At 33.9% G+C, this 16,846-nt stretch overlaps 1 protein-coding gene across 1 annotated transcript in view; it reads right to left on the bottom strand.

The window, feature by feature from the left end:
* The window catches only part of KCNH7 (potassium voltage-gated channel subfamily H member 7), a 201,408-nt gene that overhangs the window by 67,672 nt on the left and 116,890 nt on the right, over positions 1 to 16,846 (bottom strand). The window contains exons 3-5 of the mRNA XM_056496789.1: positions 15,831 to 15,986; positions 8,498 to 8,530; positions 1,106 to 1,534 (exon numbers count right to left, since the gene is read on the bottom strand). Of these exons, the coding sequence (XP_056352764.1) occupies positions 1,106 to 1,534; positions 8,498 to 8,530; positions 15,831 to 15,986 (618 nt within the window). The remainder of the gene's footprint in view (positions 1 to 1,105; positions 1,535 to 8,497; positions 8,531 to 15,830; positions 15,987 to 16,846) is intronic.

The following is a 16,846-nucleotide window of genomic DNA, read 5'->3' as shown; positions in this document are numbered from 1 at the left end:
ACTGGGTTTTAGAGAAACATTCAGACTTTATAGTTTAGTAAATGTGTAGAAGCAAAGGGTTCTTGAGGTGAACTTTCCAAAAAGCGGAAGAACTTAATGAGATTTTACACTTGTGGTCAGCAAATAAGAGATAAACAAGCCATCATTGAAAATGAAAATTATTTTTCCTGCTAATTTAAAAATCTATACACATTCTTCCATGACACATTTTTTTAAAAAATCTTAAATATTACCATATATTCCTTGTCATCTGGCCTAAATATAAAGGTATTTAGTGCAAGTCACTAGACTATCACAGCTGGGAAAGCATTGTATTGTGGCACTTTTCTTCAAAAGCCACCTTCAAAGGGACCTTTCAATTCACAGGTTTTCAAACCTCTGTTTGCTGTGCTCTTTCCCAAGTCTCTTAAACTCTCTGTCCCCAAGAAGAAATCATGGATAACTCTCCATGGATTTACGAGAGACAATGAAAATGAAGAGAGAGGAAATAACTTTGTAGGTTTTGCTTGTTGCATGAATATTCTAGCACGAGGAGAAAATCACACTTAAATGAAGTTTATACTAAGCATTTCATCGTTTCACTAAGTATTTCACTATTCATTACACAAAGCATGTCAGTCGCTGAGGATATTTTCTTCAGCATGAGAGAAAAAGCATGTCTGAGTGTTAGATCAGTGAATGTACAAATCTGCACATTGCCTATTTAAGAGAAATAAACTTATCAGTCTGAAGTATGATTTCACTCAAAGACAATCTAATATATGTAAGTGTAGAAGAAAATGGTACATGCAATTATAATTTGATCACCTATTTTTTTCCCCCCCCAGACATAAATATTAGCTTAAGGAACGTTGGCCCCAATATTTGCTATAACCCTATAGAGAAAATCAACACCATTATTTCATTAGTCTCCTTGGAAATGAAAAACAATATTTAGTGTATATAAGCCTGGCATATTTGGGCCTTTAATATTTTTAATGCATCTTTGAGTAATTATATTTAGTTGACTATATTTAGATTTGCAACGTGATGATTATTGCTATAAAATATTGAAAAAATGCCTTTTTCAGTACATCAAAGAATAGTGATTGACTCTCTACCATACCTTCACTTGCATGACGGTCCCTAAAAATGTTCTTGGGATGGACATTAAAGCCTTCTATGTCATGTACTGAAGAGGCTCTCCGTATGCTACAAATGCTTTCCTTTGATCTGGAGTGCGTTAGTGGATTGCTTGTCTGTATCATGTCAGGGTAAAGTCTGTCCCACTGCTGCTTAGGTGATGAGTGGTCAAGAGGTCCAGATATATTAACCAAAGGTGAACATCTACTGTGTTGAATCAGTGCTTTTGTATCATCCACTTCTGAAGGACTGCAGCTTTCTTTTGTAGGTGATTTAAAGTGCTTCATTGCCACTGAGTCATCGCTGTGCTTAGACGAATCGATTATGACTGCATCAGGGTCTTCCTGGGGTAAGGACTGCTTTCTGTATGTTAGAAGTCTCAATCCAGGTAGCCGGAGCCCAAAAAGTCTGCCTGTATGTAAATAGACAGAAACAGAAGAAAATAATACTCATTACTGTCTGGTCATTAAAATCAGCTTTTCTTCACGTACAATGAATGATAGTATCTATTCCTAATAAATTAAAATGCTTAGTAATGGAATGTGTAAATATACAAATATAATTGAGTCCAAGTTTGTTATAGTTGGGGTGTTAAAAGATTTCATAATCAGTCAGACCTAAGTTTTTGAGCTTAAAATGGGAATAGCAGCATTAATTCTAGAGCCTGTTTTAAAAGCTGTGAGGTTCAGATGGTCCTTTCTAAATTAAAAATCTATGTATCTGTAAAAGATTGCCAGAACATGTCTAACTACTTAGCTTGGTAGTTGTTATTCTGAAATAGATATTTGTAGATTCTATTATTAGTGGAACTCCATGTGCTTGTAAATGTACTACTGATACATGCATTTATTGGCTACAGATTAAACAGGATGACACCAGTGCTAATTTCTTGGGATAGTGGAATAAGCTGTATATCAGTTTTGCTACAATCCTCTCCAGTGCTTACATCCAGTGATTAGATGAAACAATTTTAATGGGTTTAAAATGAAAAGTAAAGGATCAAAGCGAAGGAAAAAGAGCAACACAGCTCTCAAGCCTCACTTGCACCTACACAATGCAATTATTGTTTACATTTGCTTGGGATTTGCTGAGTTGGGCTTGGTGTGTTGGATGGCAGGGGAGACCATCCTGAGTGTGTGGAAAACCAGAACTTTGTGTAATGGTAAGAAATACCAGTAGCTGAGAGGAAGAGTATAATATGCTGCATAGAAAGAAACTACAGAGGAAGAATTGCAAAATTTACAGAATACCCTTCTAAAAAAACAAACTTAAATAACAAATATTGCAAGGTTTTGTGTAATGCAACTCACAGATGAAGGCACAGGGACTTCAGATTTACAGAAAATATATTAAACAGTTCAGAAAAAGCAGTGCTAAAGAATGCTTAACAAAATATAAGAATTAAGTAATTGAAATGAACAGGTGTCATTGTGTAAACAGTCTGACTTATTTAATAACTTCTTGTATCTGATTGCTTTGCTACATAAGTGTTTTCAACAGTGAAGCAATAGTGAAAAGAGTTCTTGGAGAACATTTTGAAGTACCTTCTTATTCTCTCATGCTGGGATAAGAAGTTCTGTTTGGGATAAGACTTTTTTTTGCAGCCAGTTTAAATTGCCAGCATTTGTAGCTACCTAACAATTATGAATGCTTGACACTGAAGTCTATCATTCCATACTGATATGTTTTGTAATATTGCATATTTTTGAAATGTTTCTTTTATGCCCATGGCAGACAGTAATTGGAGAACAATAGATGACCTAGCTTAATAATTTAATGTTTTAAATGGATGTTCTATATATTTAGAATTGAATATGGAATTTTATTTTGAATTCTAAATGAATGAAGGTGAGAGTACCTTTCTCAGGAAAACCTGTCTAAGAGCTAAAGCTGCTGATGACACCAAAGATCCATCTAGCACACTGCTGGATTTTGATCCTTTCCAGTAGTGATAGTGGATATGTGAAGAAGGAGATTTAGAGTCACTACACTGTGTTATTTCTCTCAGTGAATGTACTCAGTTTATAGCTATCAGAATTTCAGAAATTTCCTGAGCTAGAAATTGTTTGTTCAAACCACAAAAATGAATGTTTGGTGTATGTTTCTTCTATAAATTTGTCTTAGGCTTTCAAAAAACGGTTGTAATCTGATCTGCAAAGCATTCTATAGGAAACAATTCCATAATTTTAGCATATGTTGTGAAAAAGTTCTTCCCCTTATTTGCTATACACTTGTTGTCTTGGGGAGGGTTCTAGTGCCTATAAGAAATATCTAGTAATTACTCCCTTTTTTCAGTCTCCAAATAGTCTATATGTTTACAGTTTTTCATGCATCTGCTGAATTTGTATATCTGCTATTTGTATATCTCTTCTGAAAGCTGAAGAATGCTTGTGTAACTGTATTGTGTACATCTGAACATGCTTCTCACTCTTCTCAGTTTTTATTTCTAATGTAATCCTTTTTGACAATGGCTTGAGCTACTCTCAGACTTAGGAATCAATGAAGTGACATAATGGCTTTTTGATTAGACCTCAGCTTCCTTATAGTTAGCAATATTTCATTGAATTTTGGAATTATTTTTCTAACTGTGTTAATTTTAAATATTTTTACAACGGCTGAAAAATTTTGGTGTTGATTAGTAATAGATAATTTAGTGTCTACTATTGTGTCTGCAAAAATTTCTTTTGTTGTTTTATCAATTGGCCAGTCAGTATCCTTGCATAAGCCTTGTAATCTCAAGTAATAGTCTGAATAATTTTATGACGTATGCAAACATTCTCACCTCATTGTTGGCACCTTTTTAAAAATCTAAGTAATAGAAAATTTATTATAAAATAAATAACCTGAAAGACTAGTAATAACATCCAAGTGTTTAGAAATGTGATGATTTGTTTTCACTTTTTTCCCCTACTTTAAATATAAACTCATGTAATGATATTACTTTTTGTCCTTGAAAATTTTTGAAAACGTTTGTTAAATTCCAAATATTTAACATTGAATGTATCACTCTAGGCATATACACACAAGAGTAAAATAGATAGAATTCTCTGTTACATAAACCAGAATCATGCTTCTTTAAAACTGCAGTTAAAGGTGCCAGTTTTCAGTCTACACAGTGATATTCAGCAGAGTACACCTTGGGAGTGTGCATATTTCTTCTAACTTCCTAAGTATGCTTGAACATTTCGGCTGTTCATAGTTGAAATTACTGAAGAGAGCATAAAAAAAAATTATTATTTTTAAATGCACAAAGAATTGAGCTGTAAAGCATCTTAAAAATAAATTTGGACAGCTTATTGCATCCAAAGTGCAATAATACTATACTAATACTATAATTCTCTTGTTTGTCAATTACACTGAAATTCTTAAAAACACCATTCATAAGGATTTCTGGCATTAGACACTGTTCAATGCTTTTTGTTGGCACTCTATTTTAGTCATATTCATGGTGCTGCAGATGGTCTTTTCTGCCTCACCACGTTAATATGACCACGTTATACTGCATTACTGATTTAGCTGTCTAACTGCAGTTCAGCTGGAAAGAATACTCAGTGAGAATTTTGTTTCTTGCTAAGACTTTTGGGCATGAAATAGAAAACTTAGATGAGCAGCTTTTTGCTTTCTTCTATACACTGTAACAAATAGTCTCAAACCCTATTTCCTGCTTTTTAATTTGAATATTCTTCAGAGAAGGAATATTGCTATTCTTCAGTGAACAGGTAATGAGCTACACGCTGTGTTGGACATTCATCTCTCTCCTGTAGCTAAAGTTATCAGAGGGCCCATTCAGAATTTGTGTGGTTTACTGAGCTGAGATGAGCAAGGAAGTGTAATAACACAATTTGTCATGAAACAAAATTCATTCAGGCCTCTGGCCTTCTGTCCTAGTATAACTTAAAATGCCAGTGGAAGCTTTCCTGGCATCCTGCATATGGGGTGAAATCTTTTGTTTGGTAATGGAAAACCCCTGCTTTGTGTAAGTATGATGTCAGAGCAGATGGATCTTGGCTTACAATACTCAAACACATTTCAGATGCAGCCACTATTTACTACAAATCCAGAGATAACGTTAAATTAAAATCCTTATGTTTTATTAAAGACTAGATTGCCAAATTCTTGTTAATGCTGAGTCAGAGATTTGTATGATTATGTCTTCCTAAGAGCAATGGAGGAAAGCAGTTGAGTCTGAGTCACAATTGCAGACTTACATTCCACCTCCTCCTTTCAAACCTTGCTTTACTGAATAAGTAATTTGCAAATGAGTTGATCTCTTGGTTACACTTATTCTCTGTGCCATCTTAGCTGTTAAAGTTTCTAAATAGTAGAACTCAGTCCAAAACTATCACTGTGGATGATATAGGACTCTTCTAAACTGTTTGCAGATAGAATTGTTTCCAAAGTCTCAAAGTCAAACTGATTTTTCTTATGTTGTGGAAAGCTTTTTTCAATTCTGTCTCATATTTTGGGAGATAAAAAGAGATTACTTAGAATTCATGGAAAGAAAATATTTATATTAATAGTTTTGGAAAAAAATGCAGGTAAAATCCTGCCTTGATAACAAAAATTAATATCCTTGTTTTCCCATATGTATTGTAATAAGAAGTGCTAACATTAATAGAAAATTACTATTCCTAAATACTGAATACAATTATATGGAATTTTGTGTCAGGAAAAAAAAAGACAACCCAATGAAAATTATTTCCCAAAAGACCTATGAACAGCTACAATCATGGTTGAAAATTCCCTGCCTCATCAATACAAAATGGGGCATTCCAGCAAAAATATCTGAATAAGGCTTTTTTTGTAACCCAATACACTTGCATGGGTAGAGATTCTTGTGTCTGTTCTGTGCAAACATTATGTAAAAAGGAAGGGAAATTTTATTTGGCCTGCATGTGGCCTTGACCCAGTGAAGTCATTCCCCAAATTTCTAATGATGAAATCTACATTTACTTACAAGACACAGTGGCTAAGTCAGAGAAATGCCTGCAACTGGACAGTTTATCTTCTCTACAATTTCTTTAGTGGTCTCTGGGTAGTGGTAGATGCTTTCTTATTTCCCAAAGTTTGTTTAGCCCATATCAGTGGTAATCCTGCAATCTTATCCCAAACACTGCAGAAGGGTAATCCTAAGAGATGGCAACTGAAAAGTTGTGATGTCCTGAAAGAATGGCTCAGCCTGCTTTTATAGCACCACTAGTAGTATTATTATTTTCATGCTGATGCAAACCAGTTATCCAGACTCCAGAATGTGAAAGCAAAGGGAAATATACTAGCTGGTCTCAGGCTCCCTAGCTGGCAACTAGATTTAGTCTATTTGTCTCAACATTCTCTAGATTTAGATTTTCCAAAATCAAATCAAAGGAGCTCAAATGCAAAGAGTTTGCAGAATGTTGTCTAAATGAGGTGTAGAAACTGTCAGAACTGTTTCCTGGTGCAATGTACCACTTCTCCTAGGCTGAGGCCTGAACCAAAATGAACTGCTTATATTTCTGTTAAACCTCTTGACTGTGGTAGGGTGTGGAAGAAAATCAGGTCTTGGATAGTTTTACAATGGTGAATGACTGGTCTGGCCATAATATGAAACATATGTTACTTTTCCAATATATAAGATTAAAGAATAGAACATACATATCCACAATGACCAACCTATTGTAAACAGATTTCCTTGACAAGGGCAGGTATGATAGGTCAGTTATGACAGACTTTCCTCCAGAGCATGGGATAATTTGATAATACTGTTGTTCTGAAACTTCCCCAAAGGATAAGCACAATTACTTTCACAAAAGCAGCACAAGTCAGATATTTGCTGAAATATTTTCTCATAATTGAATGTCTTCTGTCACAGAATTCAGGAATTTAGGTTGTCAGAAATACAGATAGTTATCGAATTGCTGCTCAAAAGCTTGCAAATATCATCTAGCAACTCATGCAACAGACTAAAGGAAACAATTGCTTTTGAGAAATGGAATCCCTGACAGTCTAAAATAGCAGAAAATACTTGAATGTACTCTATGCAAACACTGCGGTATGTGATGACGCCTTTTTTTTCTGACTGGGCACAGCAGGCCTTGGGACAAAAAAATACAGAAAGAGACAATTATGTTTTTTTCAGTTCTTTTTCCCAAAATGTAGTGAAGCATATTTAAGTGGATAATTTTCTTGCTCTGCATATTAAATAATCTTAATTTATTTCCAGGAGGAAAAAGCAAGGCATATGCAATTATTAACATTAGAAGCTAGAACTCATAATTCTCAGATACTGAATACACTTCTTATTTTATTCTCTGATATGGTCTCCTTTAATTTTGGAGCTTCTTTTAGTTTTCTCCAAAATTTAAGGTTGCATGTGTCGTCTACCAGTATAAGAAATCAGCCATTTTCTTTATGTTCCATTGTAAGTGAGAAAGATTTAACTTTGATATCTATACATAAGACTTTGTCAGAACATGAAGGAAGGGAATCAAGTCTCTGACTGATTGTGGGGCTCAGCTGTGTATGGTTGACCAGAGAATTTCTTCAGAACAATGTAAACAGGGTCTCCCTCAAAAGATGTAATGTTTATTTCCTTTAATGTTAATATGAATTGGTACATTTACTTGGTTTTCTTCCACTTGTTGATAGAACTGTCATTTTACTATATCTTATTCATTACAATTACAGGAGTTGAAGAGTTTTTATTTAAAGGCCATATGAAAAAAAGAACTTTTTGTTCTCTCAGACAGAGATTTTACTTGCATTTTTATTTCTTAAATATGATTAGAAGTATGAAAGGCAAAAGAAGTAAGTAACTGCACTGAAATAAAATATCAAGCATAGCAGAAAATATTATACCTAAATTATTTCTTACCTAGCACAATATTTAGCTGTGTTGGTATGACTATGGTGGGTTTTTTGGCAGCTGGAAAAGACAATTTATTCTATCTACTAAATCAAGCTCTCAAGAAGTTCTCAGCCCTTCATCACCTTGGCTGCTAGGCTTCATAGGATAAAAAAATATTGCTTTTCTCTGAGACATGTTTTCTATGTTTTAACACTGAATTCATATACTACTATCAATTTCTGCACTGTGTATTGTCTCATATATTGATTGAAACTTTTTTATGCTCTGCATATTGCAACTTTCAGTAATAATAAGATGAGAAGTATCATTAAATTTGGATTTTATATGTCATATAATTATACTAAATTTAATAGTTTACTTGTTATATCTATAGTTTTGCAGAAATAAATATTCAGTCAGTGCAAGAAAGAGCCATATTATGACTTGCAGTCTTCCAGAAATATATAAAATGTAATGAGATCTTGAAATAATATAGCCAGAACAAAGCAATAAAAGGACTTTTGCAGATAGAATTTTAGAAGATAGATTTACCTGAAGAAGAGCCACTTGAAAGGTTGTTACCATCTGAAATACAATTAAACTAAATTTACAAAAAGCTTTTGCTTGAAACAGATTCAAAAAATAAACAGGCTATTAAGAAAAGAAGACAGAATATCAAATTTCCACTCGTTTTAGAAGCAAATTCAGGTAGCTTAAAATAAAAAACAATATATGTAATATGCAGAAGAGTTGGTCTGAAAGTACATTGACTTTTTATTTGGAAAATTTAAGAACTATTCAATCAAGAAATATTTAATAATTGCTACTTTCTTTTTTTTTTTTTTTGCATAGATCAATAGATGTTCTACTTACAAGTTTTAAAGTTTTCTAAGATTCCAGACAGAAAACTAAAGTAGGTGTACACAGACTAACATGCTATTTTTCATGAAATGGAGCTTCTAATTAGTGATACATTTTTTGCTAGACAATGACAATTTTACTTGGATGAAACTTACTAAAAGTTTGAAGAATTCATAAATTCCATTAGAAGAAGAGATTTTATTCACTGACAGTTGTTTCCAATATGAGCTTAGCTTCATATTCCTAATAGGCCTCACTTATTTCATGTTTTCATGGTAAGAACTCTTCAGACTATGTGTCCTAGCCAGCTGCTCTAAGGCAAGCATTTTAATGATGTAGATGATAACTACACACCCTATATTTCTGGTAAACAACATCCATCTAGAAGCATCTCAAATCCATTGGAAGTTTTTTCTGTTTTCTAGTAGAGTCATTTTTGTCTAAGCTTGAGATACTCTGATAGTTTTGATTTTTTTCTCTTCAAGGTCAAAATCTATGATTCAATTTAGCAAGTGCACAGATGTGTCATATTCTGTGTTAATTCTTATAATGAATAATTGAGACGTGTCTCTTTCTTACATCAGAGAATGAAGTAAAACTCACTACCTTTATGCTTTCCTGAGGGTATGTATTATAATGTGGGATGACTTCAGAAAAATCATTATCCTAGTCTTCAAGCTACTTCACAGAATGCCCCTGTTTTAAATGTCCTGAAAGGAACAGATTGATAGGAGACCTGTTAAAAATTAATAAAAATATATCACTGGAAAACCAGTGTGGTACGCATAAGTTGCCTCCACTGAAAGCTACTGAAAGTTGTGTCACTTCTGCTTTTTCATTGTCAATCTCTTTAAGCAGAGATTGCTTTTTTTTTTAACTGAATGTTTGTACAAGATATAGCAAAATTGTTCTGTGATAGTAGCTGGGTGAGGCTGTAATCTCAGCAGCTAATTACAGTTCATGGAATCCAGGAAAGTTTCCTTTCTAAGCTGATCCCCAACAGCAGCCATCATGAGGAAACAGAGCTACCCTGCAAGTATTTCTCTGTCTGTAGAAGAAGTCTAAGAAAAATTATTTATCTCAGTAGCTGATCTGTTAATTTAGGCAGTTAGGTGTTTGTGGAGCACTGAAGGTGGTAACAGCAGAGGCTCTTCTGTCTTTTACTGGTGATTGGTGTTTGCTCATATTCCTTTGCTAACAGCTCAGCACTACTTCAGTTTGCCTAATATTTACTGTAATTTACCTTGGAGACAAATACACATAATTGACACTGGGGTTTTCAGAGCTATGCTGCTGCTTGGCTAGATAGAAACCTTTGTCCTCCTGAACACAATTTTTCTTGACTAGCCCTCACTGAAGATGAATTTGCTTCCAGTGCTGCAGCTAAAAATAAGACCCTGGACAAATTTCTCATTACATTTTGGGCAAAGTCAGAGGGTTACTTTTACTTATATGTGCCATATTCTATGTGGCAAAATTGCATGCGTCAAACAGTATGCAGTGTTTCATGACAACATTGCAGTCCTGAAAATATATGCTTGCCTTTCATTTCAAATTGCCATACTTATATGGCAAAGTTCTTTGCACAGACGAAAGCAAATACTGTGTTTTTGTGCTAGCTTTTTAACTGGAAGGAAAGGTCTGATTTAAATTGCAGCTGTGCTTGTTGAAATCAATGTAGGGGGTGTTCTCCCTTGCTAGGGCTAGGAAAAAGGAAAACTTGCTGAAGAGTAAGCAGCTTGAAGAAGTTGCTTCAAAGATTTTCTGATTAAAGTTTTGGCTGTTTTAAGAATATTGTTAGCCTCTTCATTTTATTTGAATCTTATCCAAAGAAGGTTATTATCCATTTATAGGATGCATAACAGATCCTCTCATTTCCTTCACAGAAAGAAACCCAAGAAATTACTCCAGGTTGTCTTTATTAGGCTTACAGATTTTGAAATGATAAAACGCTAAGACAATCCTGAAATATCCCTCTTTGGCAGAATTCGATTACATGTTTAATCAAATAACTTTCTGGGCTTTCTCCCATGAGGTAATAAACATAGTGTTTGGGAACCAATATTCAGCTTATAGGTTAATAGTTCTAGCTACTCCAACTGTTTTGAGATTAAAGAAATAAAACTTGTGATGAAGTTACCTCATCTAACTAGTTATTTTATTTGATTAATAGAAGTTATGATCTAGACAGGGCTGGTTTAAATGTTAGAAAAGCATTATAGGTCGGTAAAAAGGTAGAATGCTCTAAGTGGGGCAGAAAACGAAGACAACTCAGAATTGATTTCTGAAAGGTTCTCTCATTGAAATCCCATAAATGGTCTCTTTTGAGTAGAAAAATTGTAGCCACATTCTTCATATTGAAGTCAGTATCCTCAAATCTACAGTTTCTGTCAGTTGGAATTGGTTGTTGATTTTCTGAGTTCAATCTATGTCATGGTTGATTTTGATATGTTGTAGTCACCAGTTTTACAGACAAGGAGTATTTCACAGCTTTGAGGAATAGAATCAGGTGCCATGACCAAATACTAATTTATGCCACTACTGTAAATTGACAAACTGACAAAAGCCCTCATAAAATAATGAAGTGGGTGAATATGCCACAGTGGAATATTTGAGAGATTTGGGGAATAAATTGGAAACTAAGGGTCCCTTTCCTCAACCATTGATATAAAAGATACCTTTACATGCAGAAGTTACAACTTAATAATTTACAATAAGAATTTTAATGAATTTTGTACAATACACTGAATGGGAATTCATATGCTATTTTGGTTAACAACTGTTACTAGTAGCTAAATTTAAATCATTATTTGCTAGTGTTTTTTTTTTTTTTTGCTAAGGTGGTATAAAATCACATTTCTTCTTAATTTAGTTCATTGTAGAAAATCTACATAAAACTCTGTTCATTTTTACAGTGAGTCTCACAGAAAGGAGTTCTCTTTTACTGCAAGTGTCTTGCTAAATATAATTTATTTATGCATTATTTCAGTTGGAGTTCAAAATTTTATGTAGCTTTGCAAATGGCTAGATTCATGTAAATTTATGAACTACATTTTTGGAAATAATTTTTTATCATAGTGACAATCAAGCAAATGTTGGGTTTTTAAGTGGTGTAAGAGAGAAAAGCCCATAAGAACTGTTAGAGATGAGTAAAATCCATTTTTAAGGTTTGATTAGAAGTTTAAATGAAAAGATATAGCAAAAGTTTTGGGCTATACCTTTTCTTCCTCAAAAAAGAAAAGTTATATATGAACAAAGTCTTCTTTAGTTTTGCTAGGGAACTGGTATACATTGGAAAATAGAATTGCAGCAAAATTACAAAAACAACGGAACAGAAATGAGTGAAAAATGAGTTGGCTGTGATTTATCTGAAGATTAGTGCACACTAGGATCTTCTAAAATTTCACTATTTGGTTATACAAAAATTGTACTAGCTGCCAGTGAAAACTGGTGGTAAATTCTTGCCAGAAAAAATTAGAAGAAAACAATCAGCTGAAAGGACTTCTACGCTTCAATTGTTAAGCCACTTCCTTCATTTTTCACATTACTTCTTATTCAGACATTTACTGCATATAAGATAAGAACTCTTGAGCACCAGACTAGAAAGAATTCTATTTATACTCAAATGTAGTCATGAAACTCCTGAAACATACCATTTCTTTTCAATAATCTATTATTATCATCATCTGCCAAGCCCGTTGCTGAATCAGAACCTATGTTAGCCATCATCCTGGCACATAACAAAAGACAGGGCCTTTGTACTAGAGAGCTTACAAATAGGGAAAATGTTGAAAATATTGTTGAAAATATCTGTAGGTATTCAGCTGATAAATTTTTAAATTTTTGACTATCCAAAGCTAAATTCAGTCACTGAGATAAACCTAAAAAATGTTACTTGTCTTCCATAGGTCTTAATTTGTTCAGAGGGCCCTCAGCTTGTTAAAATATTGAAATCCCTCTTTTCCTCACTGCATGAAATGCTTTTTTATTTCATTGCATTAGGTTTTACAGAATCACAGAATATTCTGAAATGGGAAGATCATTGAGTCCAGCTCTTAAGTGAATGACCCATACAGGGATCAACAACCATTCACAACCTTAATGTTATTAGCACTCTGCTGTAACCAACTGAGCTCATCTCAGTGGCAATTTCTGTCATAAGGAGCCCTATGGTAAGTGGTAGTGTTCAAAACTGTTGGCACCAGCCTGTGGAATAGAAGCTTTTACAAAAAAGAAAAGGCTTTTTTCAAAGATACACTCAATAAATTAGATCAAGTCTTGATAAATCCATTAGAGGAAGGATGAGAGTATGAAAAGTTATCTTGTTTTCTAGGGTCAGGAAAATAGTTGCAATCTATTTGCTTCCTAGCAGCTTTTACTTCTTTCCTGCAACCTGACTCAGTCATTTTTTTTGCTCTCATGTAGAAAAGGCATTCTAATATGAGAAAAATCAATCTAAGGAGCTCTGGAAAGAAATCTCTCATGGTCTGTGTGCTTCTGGGCAGCAGATGTTAATGTAATCTGAAATCTATTGTCTTTTGTCATTAGCTGTTGCTTTTCCTGGTTGTTTGTCAGAGATATATTGCACTTGTTATGTGTCTGGTTCCTTCTCTATTTTTATTCTCTAAATTGGTTGCTGCGTTCGAAGGGATTTTGTTACTTTTTTCTTTTTTTTCCTGAACCAGTACCTATTACTGTCCTTTTTGTCTGTTATCCAGTGAAAAGAGATCACCTGGTTTACCTGTTCTAGATAGAGTATGATGATGAAAAACTATCTCCAGGAGAATCTATTGTGTGCCTTTCTTATGCTGGGAACATGACTTTTAAAAAATGTTTTTAATGGTAAACCATCCACCTTTTTGACTTTTTTAGCTTATTGGTCTCTCTCTGCCTTTTCTATATTTTAAGGCTTTTGTCTATTATAGTTTAAAACCACCATTGAACTGTACACAGTATATTGCAGTTATTTCTGGATGTTTTGCATAGCTTGGCCTCTTTCTTGCCAAGAGGAATTTTTGGCTAGGTAGCATATTTTGTATCACCATCCATCCCATCCGTCCCACATAACAGTCTGCTCTGAAACCATGAACAACTCAGTAGAAGATGGAGCAGCCATGTGCCTGCTCTAGTTTCTGCCAGTTTCTGGCATCTGGCTGTACTCACTAGCAGGAAAATGGTCCAAGCCACCTTTCTTTGCCTCCTTTTGCACCTTGATCTCTCTCTGAGAGAGATCAGCTATGTACTGAGCTTGGAGGCCAATCTATTAATTTTTCAAGAACTCTCCTCAAGGAGATCCCCTGTGTATGTCAGGTGTAAATACCATAAAACAAGAGAAGGATGTTTTGACATAGTGGAGGTATTTTTTGCAATTTCCTCTTTAGTTTCTTTTCACTCTAAAATGCAGCAAGCAATAACACTAGAAAGTGTACAGTGATGTGTCGCAGATATCAGAACAAAATGTTCTTTTTCAAGACATGAAACTCTGTTTTTTCTCCCCAATTGGTATTTTACCTTCAATTTTGTCCATAAAACCACAATAAGCATGGACAAGCTGAACAATTTTATCTATGTTATAAAATTGCTTTTTAAATAGAGAAAGTAAGATGTTTCAAACTCACAAAACCAAGATATACTAAAATAAAACCAGAATATAGGTAGGGTTTACCTAATGTACTTATAATTTTTTTCTAATGCAATTTTTCTATTTTTCCTGATATCCCTTAATGGCATTTTAATGGTATCATTAGCAGGAAAAAAAGTGTTTTCTTGGAATCTGAAAAAAATCCCAACAAAAAACTGTTCTTTTGGTTATAAAAAAGCTCCAAACCCAATGCAAAACAGAATAAGAAAAGGACGCATAAAAGCATAAGATTTTAAACATGTACTTTAAAGACTGTTTGCATACACTTTTTAAAAAATGTGATATTTGGTGAACAATAATTATTTGCAAATGGCAGGTTTCCAGTAATGGAAATTCTCTTTGCCACATTCTTATACATCCTGTCATTGTAGGCTCTATGGACACTTCAGGCACTGTGTAGTATTTGCATCAAGAAAGTTCTCTCCTTGCTTCTCACAGTGAGAATTGTATCAGTACTTATTTCCTACCTAGGGAAAATGGAAGTGTTGATTTAACAATTGGAATACTTATGTTCCTTTATTGTACTAATGTTAAAAGATTATCTTACTGTGAGAAGGTGTTTTCCAAGTGTTAATGCTCACTGTTAGAGCATGCTGTGCTTTACTAAGAGCTTGTACAAATGGGATTGTGGCAAATCTTGTAGTAAGAGTAGATTACGTGAGTGGCGATGCAAAGCAGAAGGATCGTGTGCTGTTGCTGCACACAGCGAAGGTCAGCAAAAGAGCACATGTTCTGCAGATAGTGGGACAGAAAGCTACACAATATAGTTGTGTAAGAAGTGGGCATTTGTGCTGAGTTTTCTAATTTTGACAATACTTATGCCCCAAAGTGTAATAAAAGCAAAAGCATTTCCTGTACACCCACCACTCCGCTCCCCAAGATCCTTCAAGTCAATCTAAATTCTTCAATTTGATAAAATCAGAATATTTAATTATGTATTAACTAATTTTTTAATTTTCTAGTCCAATCTAATCACATTTCACCGACTATTAATCAAATGCCACCAATTTTTTTATAAAATATAAGTATTCAATTTTGAGTGGACAAAGATGAAATATTTGGGCTACATCACAATGCTTTTTTTCAGTTTTCCATTTGTAATTGATTTTTGTCAAGGATAATGAACTTCTGTGAAAGATTTTAGTTTTTATGAATTTATATGTCCTAGTACCATTCACAAGATCTATTCTGTTAGTACTACTAAAGATCTGATGGGTTATTTTATCAACATCTTGCAGTAGGTTTGCTGCATTTAGTTTCTTATTATTTTTAATTATTGAGTCAACCAATGGGATTGCATCCTTTGCTAACCTTATTGCCCATGTTGATTACTTTGCCAGATAAAAGTAGAGTTAAGCAAAGAAATTTCATTGAGTAACTTACGGTTTACAAGTTTAGATGGTAAAATTGGCTTGCACTTCTCAGGAGATGCCACATTGTCTTCATCTGTTACATACTCAAAATTAATAATAAACATCATTGCTACTCCTTCTTGATTTTTCACTGGAATTACGTGGGTGTTGCAAATGAAGGTAGATCCTGCAGATGGATTAAAAAGAAAGAAAGAAATACATAAATGGAAGGAAACAATCTTTTTTTTTTTTACTTCAGTAAGTCTAGTTACTCAAGCAGACAGTGAAAAATATTTCTTTGAATTCAATAACTGAGCATCAAATATATTATTCTTTAATTTGAACAGTAATGGTTTCACAGAAAAAAATACCACTGTTCATAATTTCTAGGATTCTTACCTTTACCCAAAGGTGTCTCCTTCAAAATGTCAGTTTTACTTTACAGGTTTTTTTGTTCATAGAAAGTGCCTGTATAGACAGACTTGTAATATGGAGACATTTAACACCAAAAGTAGAGATGTGAACACTGTTCCAACCACAGAAGAAAGCAGAGCAGAACCTGATTCCTCTAAATGCTGAACATTCTTCAAGCATTTGGCTCTATTACACAGGATGAGTCATGCATTAAGTATTTATGGATGTAAATATACCACTATTTTTATTTTAGCCCTCAGTCTTTTGAGGACTTTGGGGAAATGTTTAGGTTTGTGTTAAAAATCATATTTGTTAGTTGATTTATACTCCGTCACAAAAATCTTCTAAACTCAGAAGAGTTTGACTTAAGCATTATATACAACTCAATGTACAAATTTAAAAATACCCTAGCTTTCATTTGTGGAGCATACTCAGCCTATACTAAAAGTGATAGTGTGTAGACTTTCAATACCTCTGGTGCTCAGGATGTTCTGATTTAAAAATCTAATTACAGATTTAAGGAGCTCCTTGTGTTAATTCTTCCTCTCTAGCTTTGGAAGTTTCAATTGACAAGGTCATTACTTTTGATTTAATTATTTCTATTAATGCTACAGAACATAGTGGTTCCAAAAG

Source organism: Oenanthe melanoleuca, chromosome 7 (assembly GCF_029582105.1).
Source record: "Oenanthe melanoleuca isolate GR-GAL-2019-014 chromosome 7, OMel1.0, whole genome shotgun sequence".
In the NCBI taxonomy this organism is placed as follows: Eukaryota; Metazoa; Chordata; class Aves; order Passeriformes; family Muscicapidae; genus Oenanthe; species Oenanthe melanoleuca.
The sequence above is the reverse complement of the archived record's forward strand: the minus strand, read 5'-3'. Positions and strand labels throughout refer to the sequence as shown.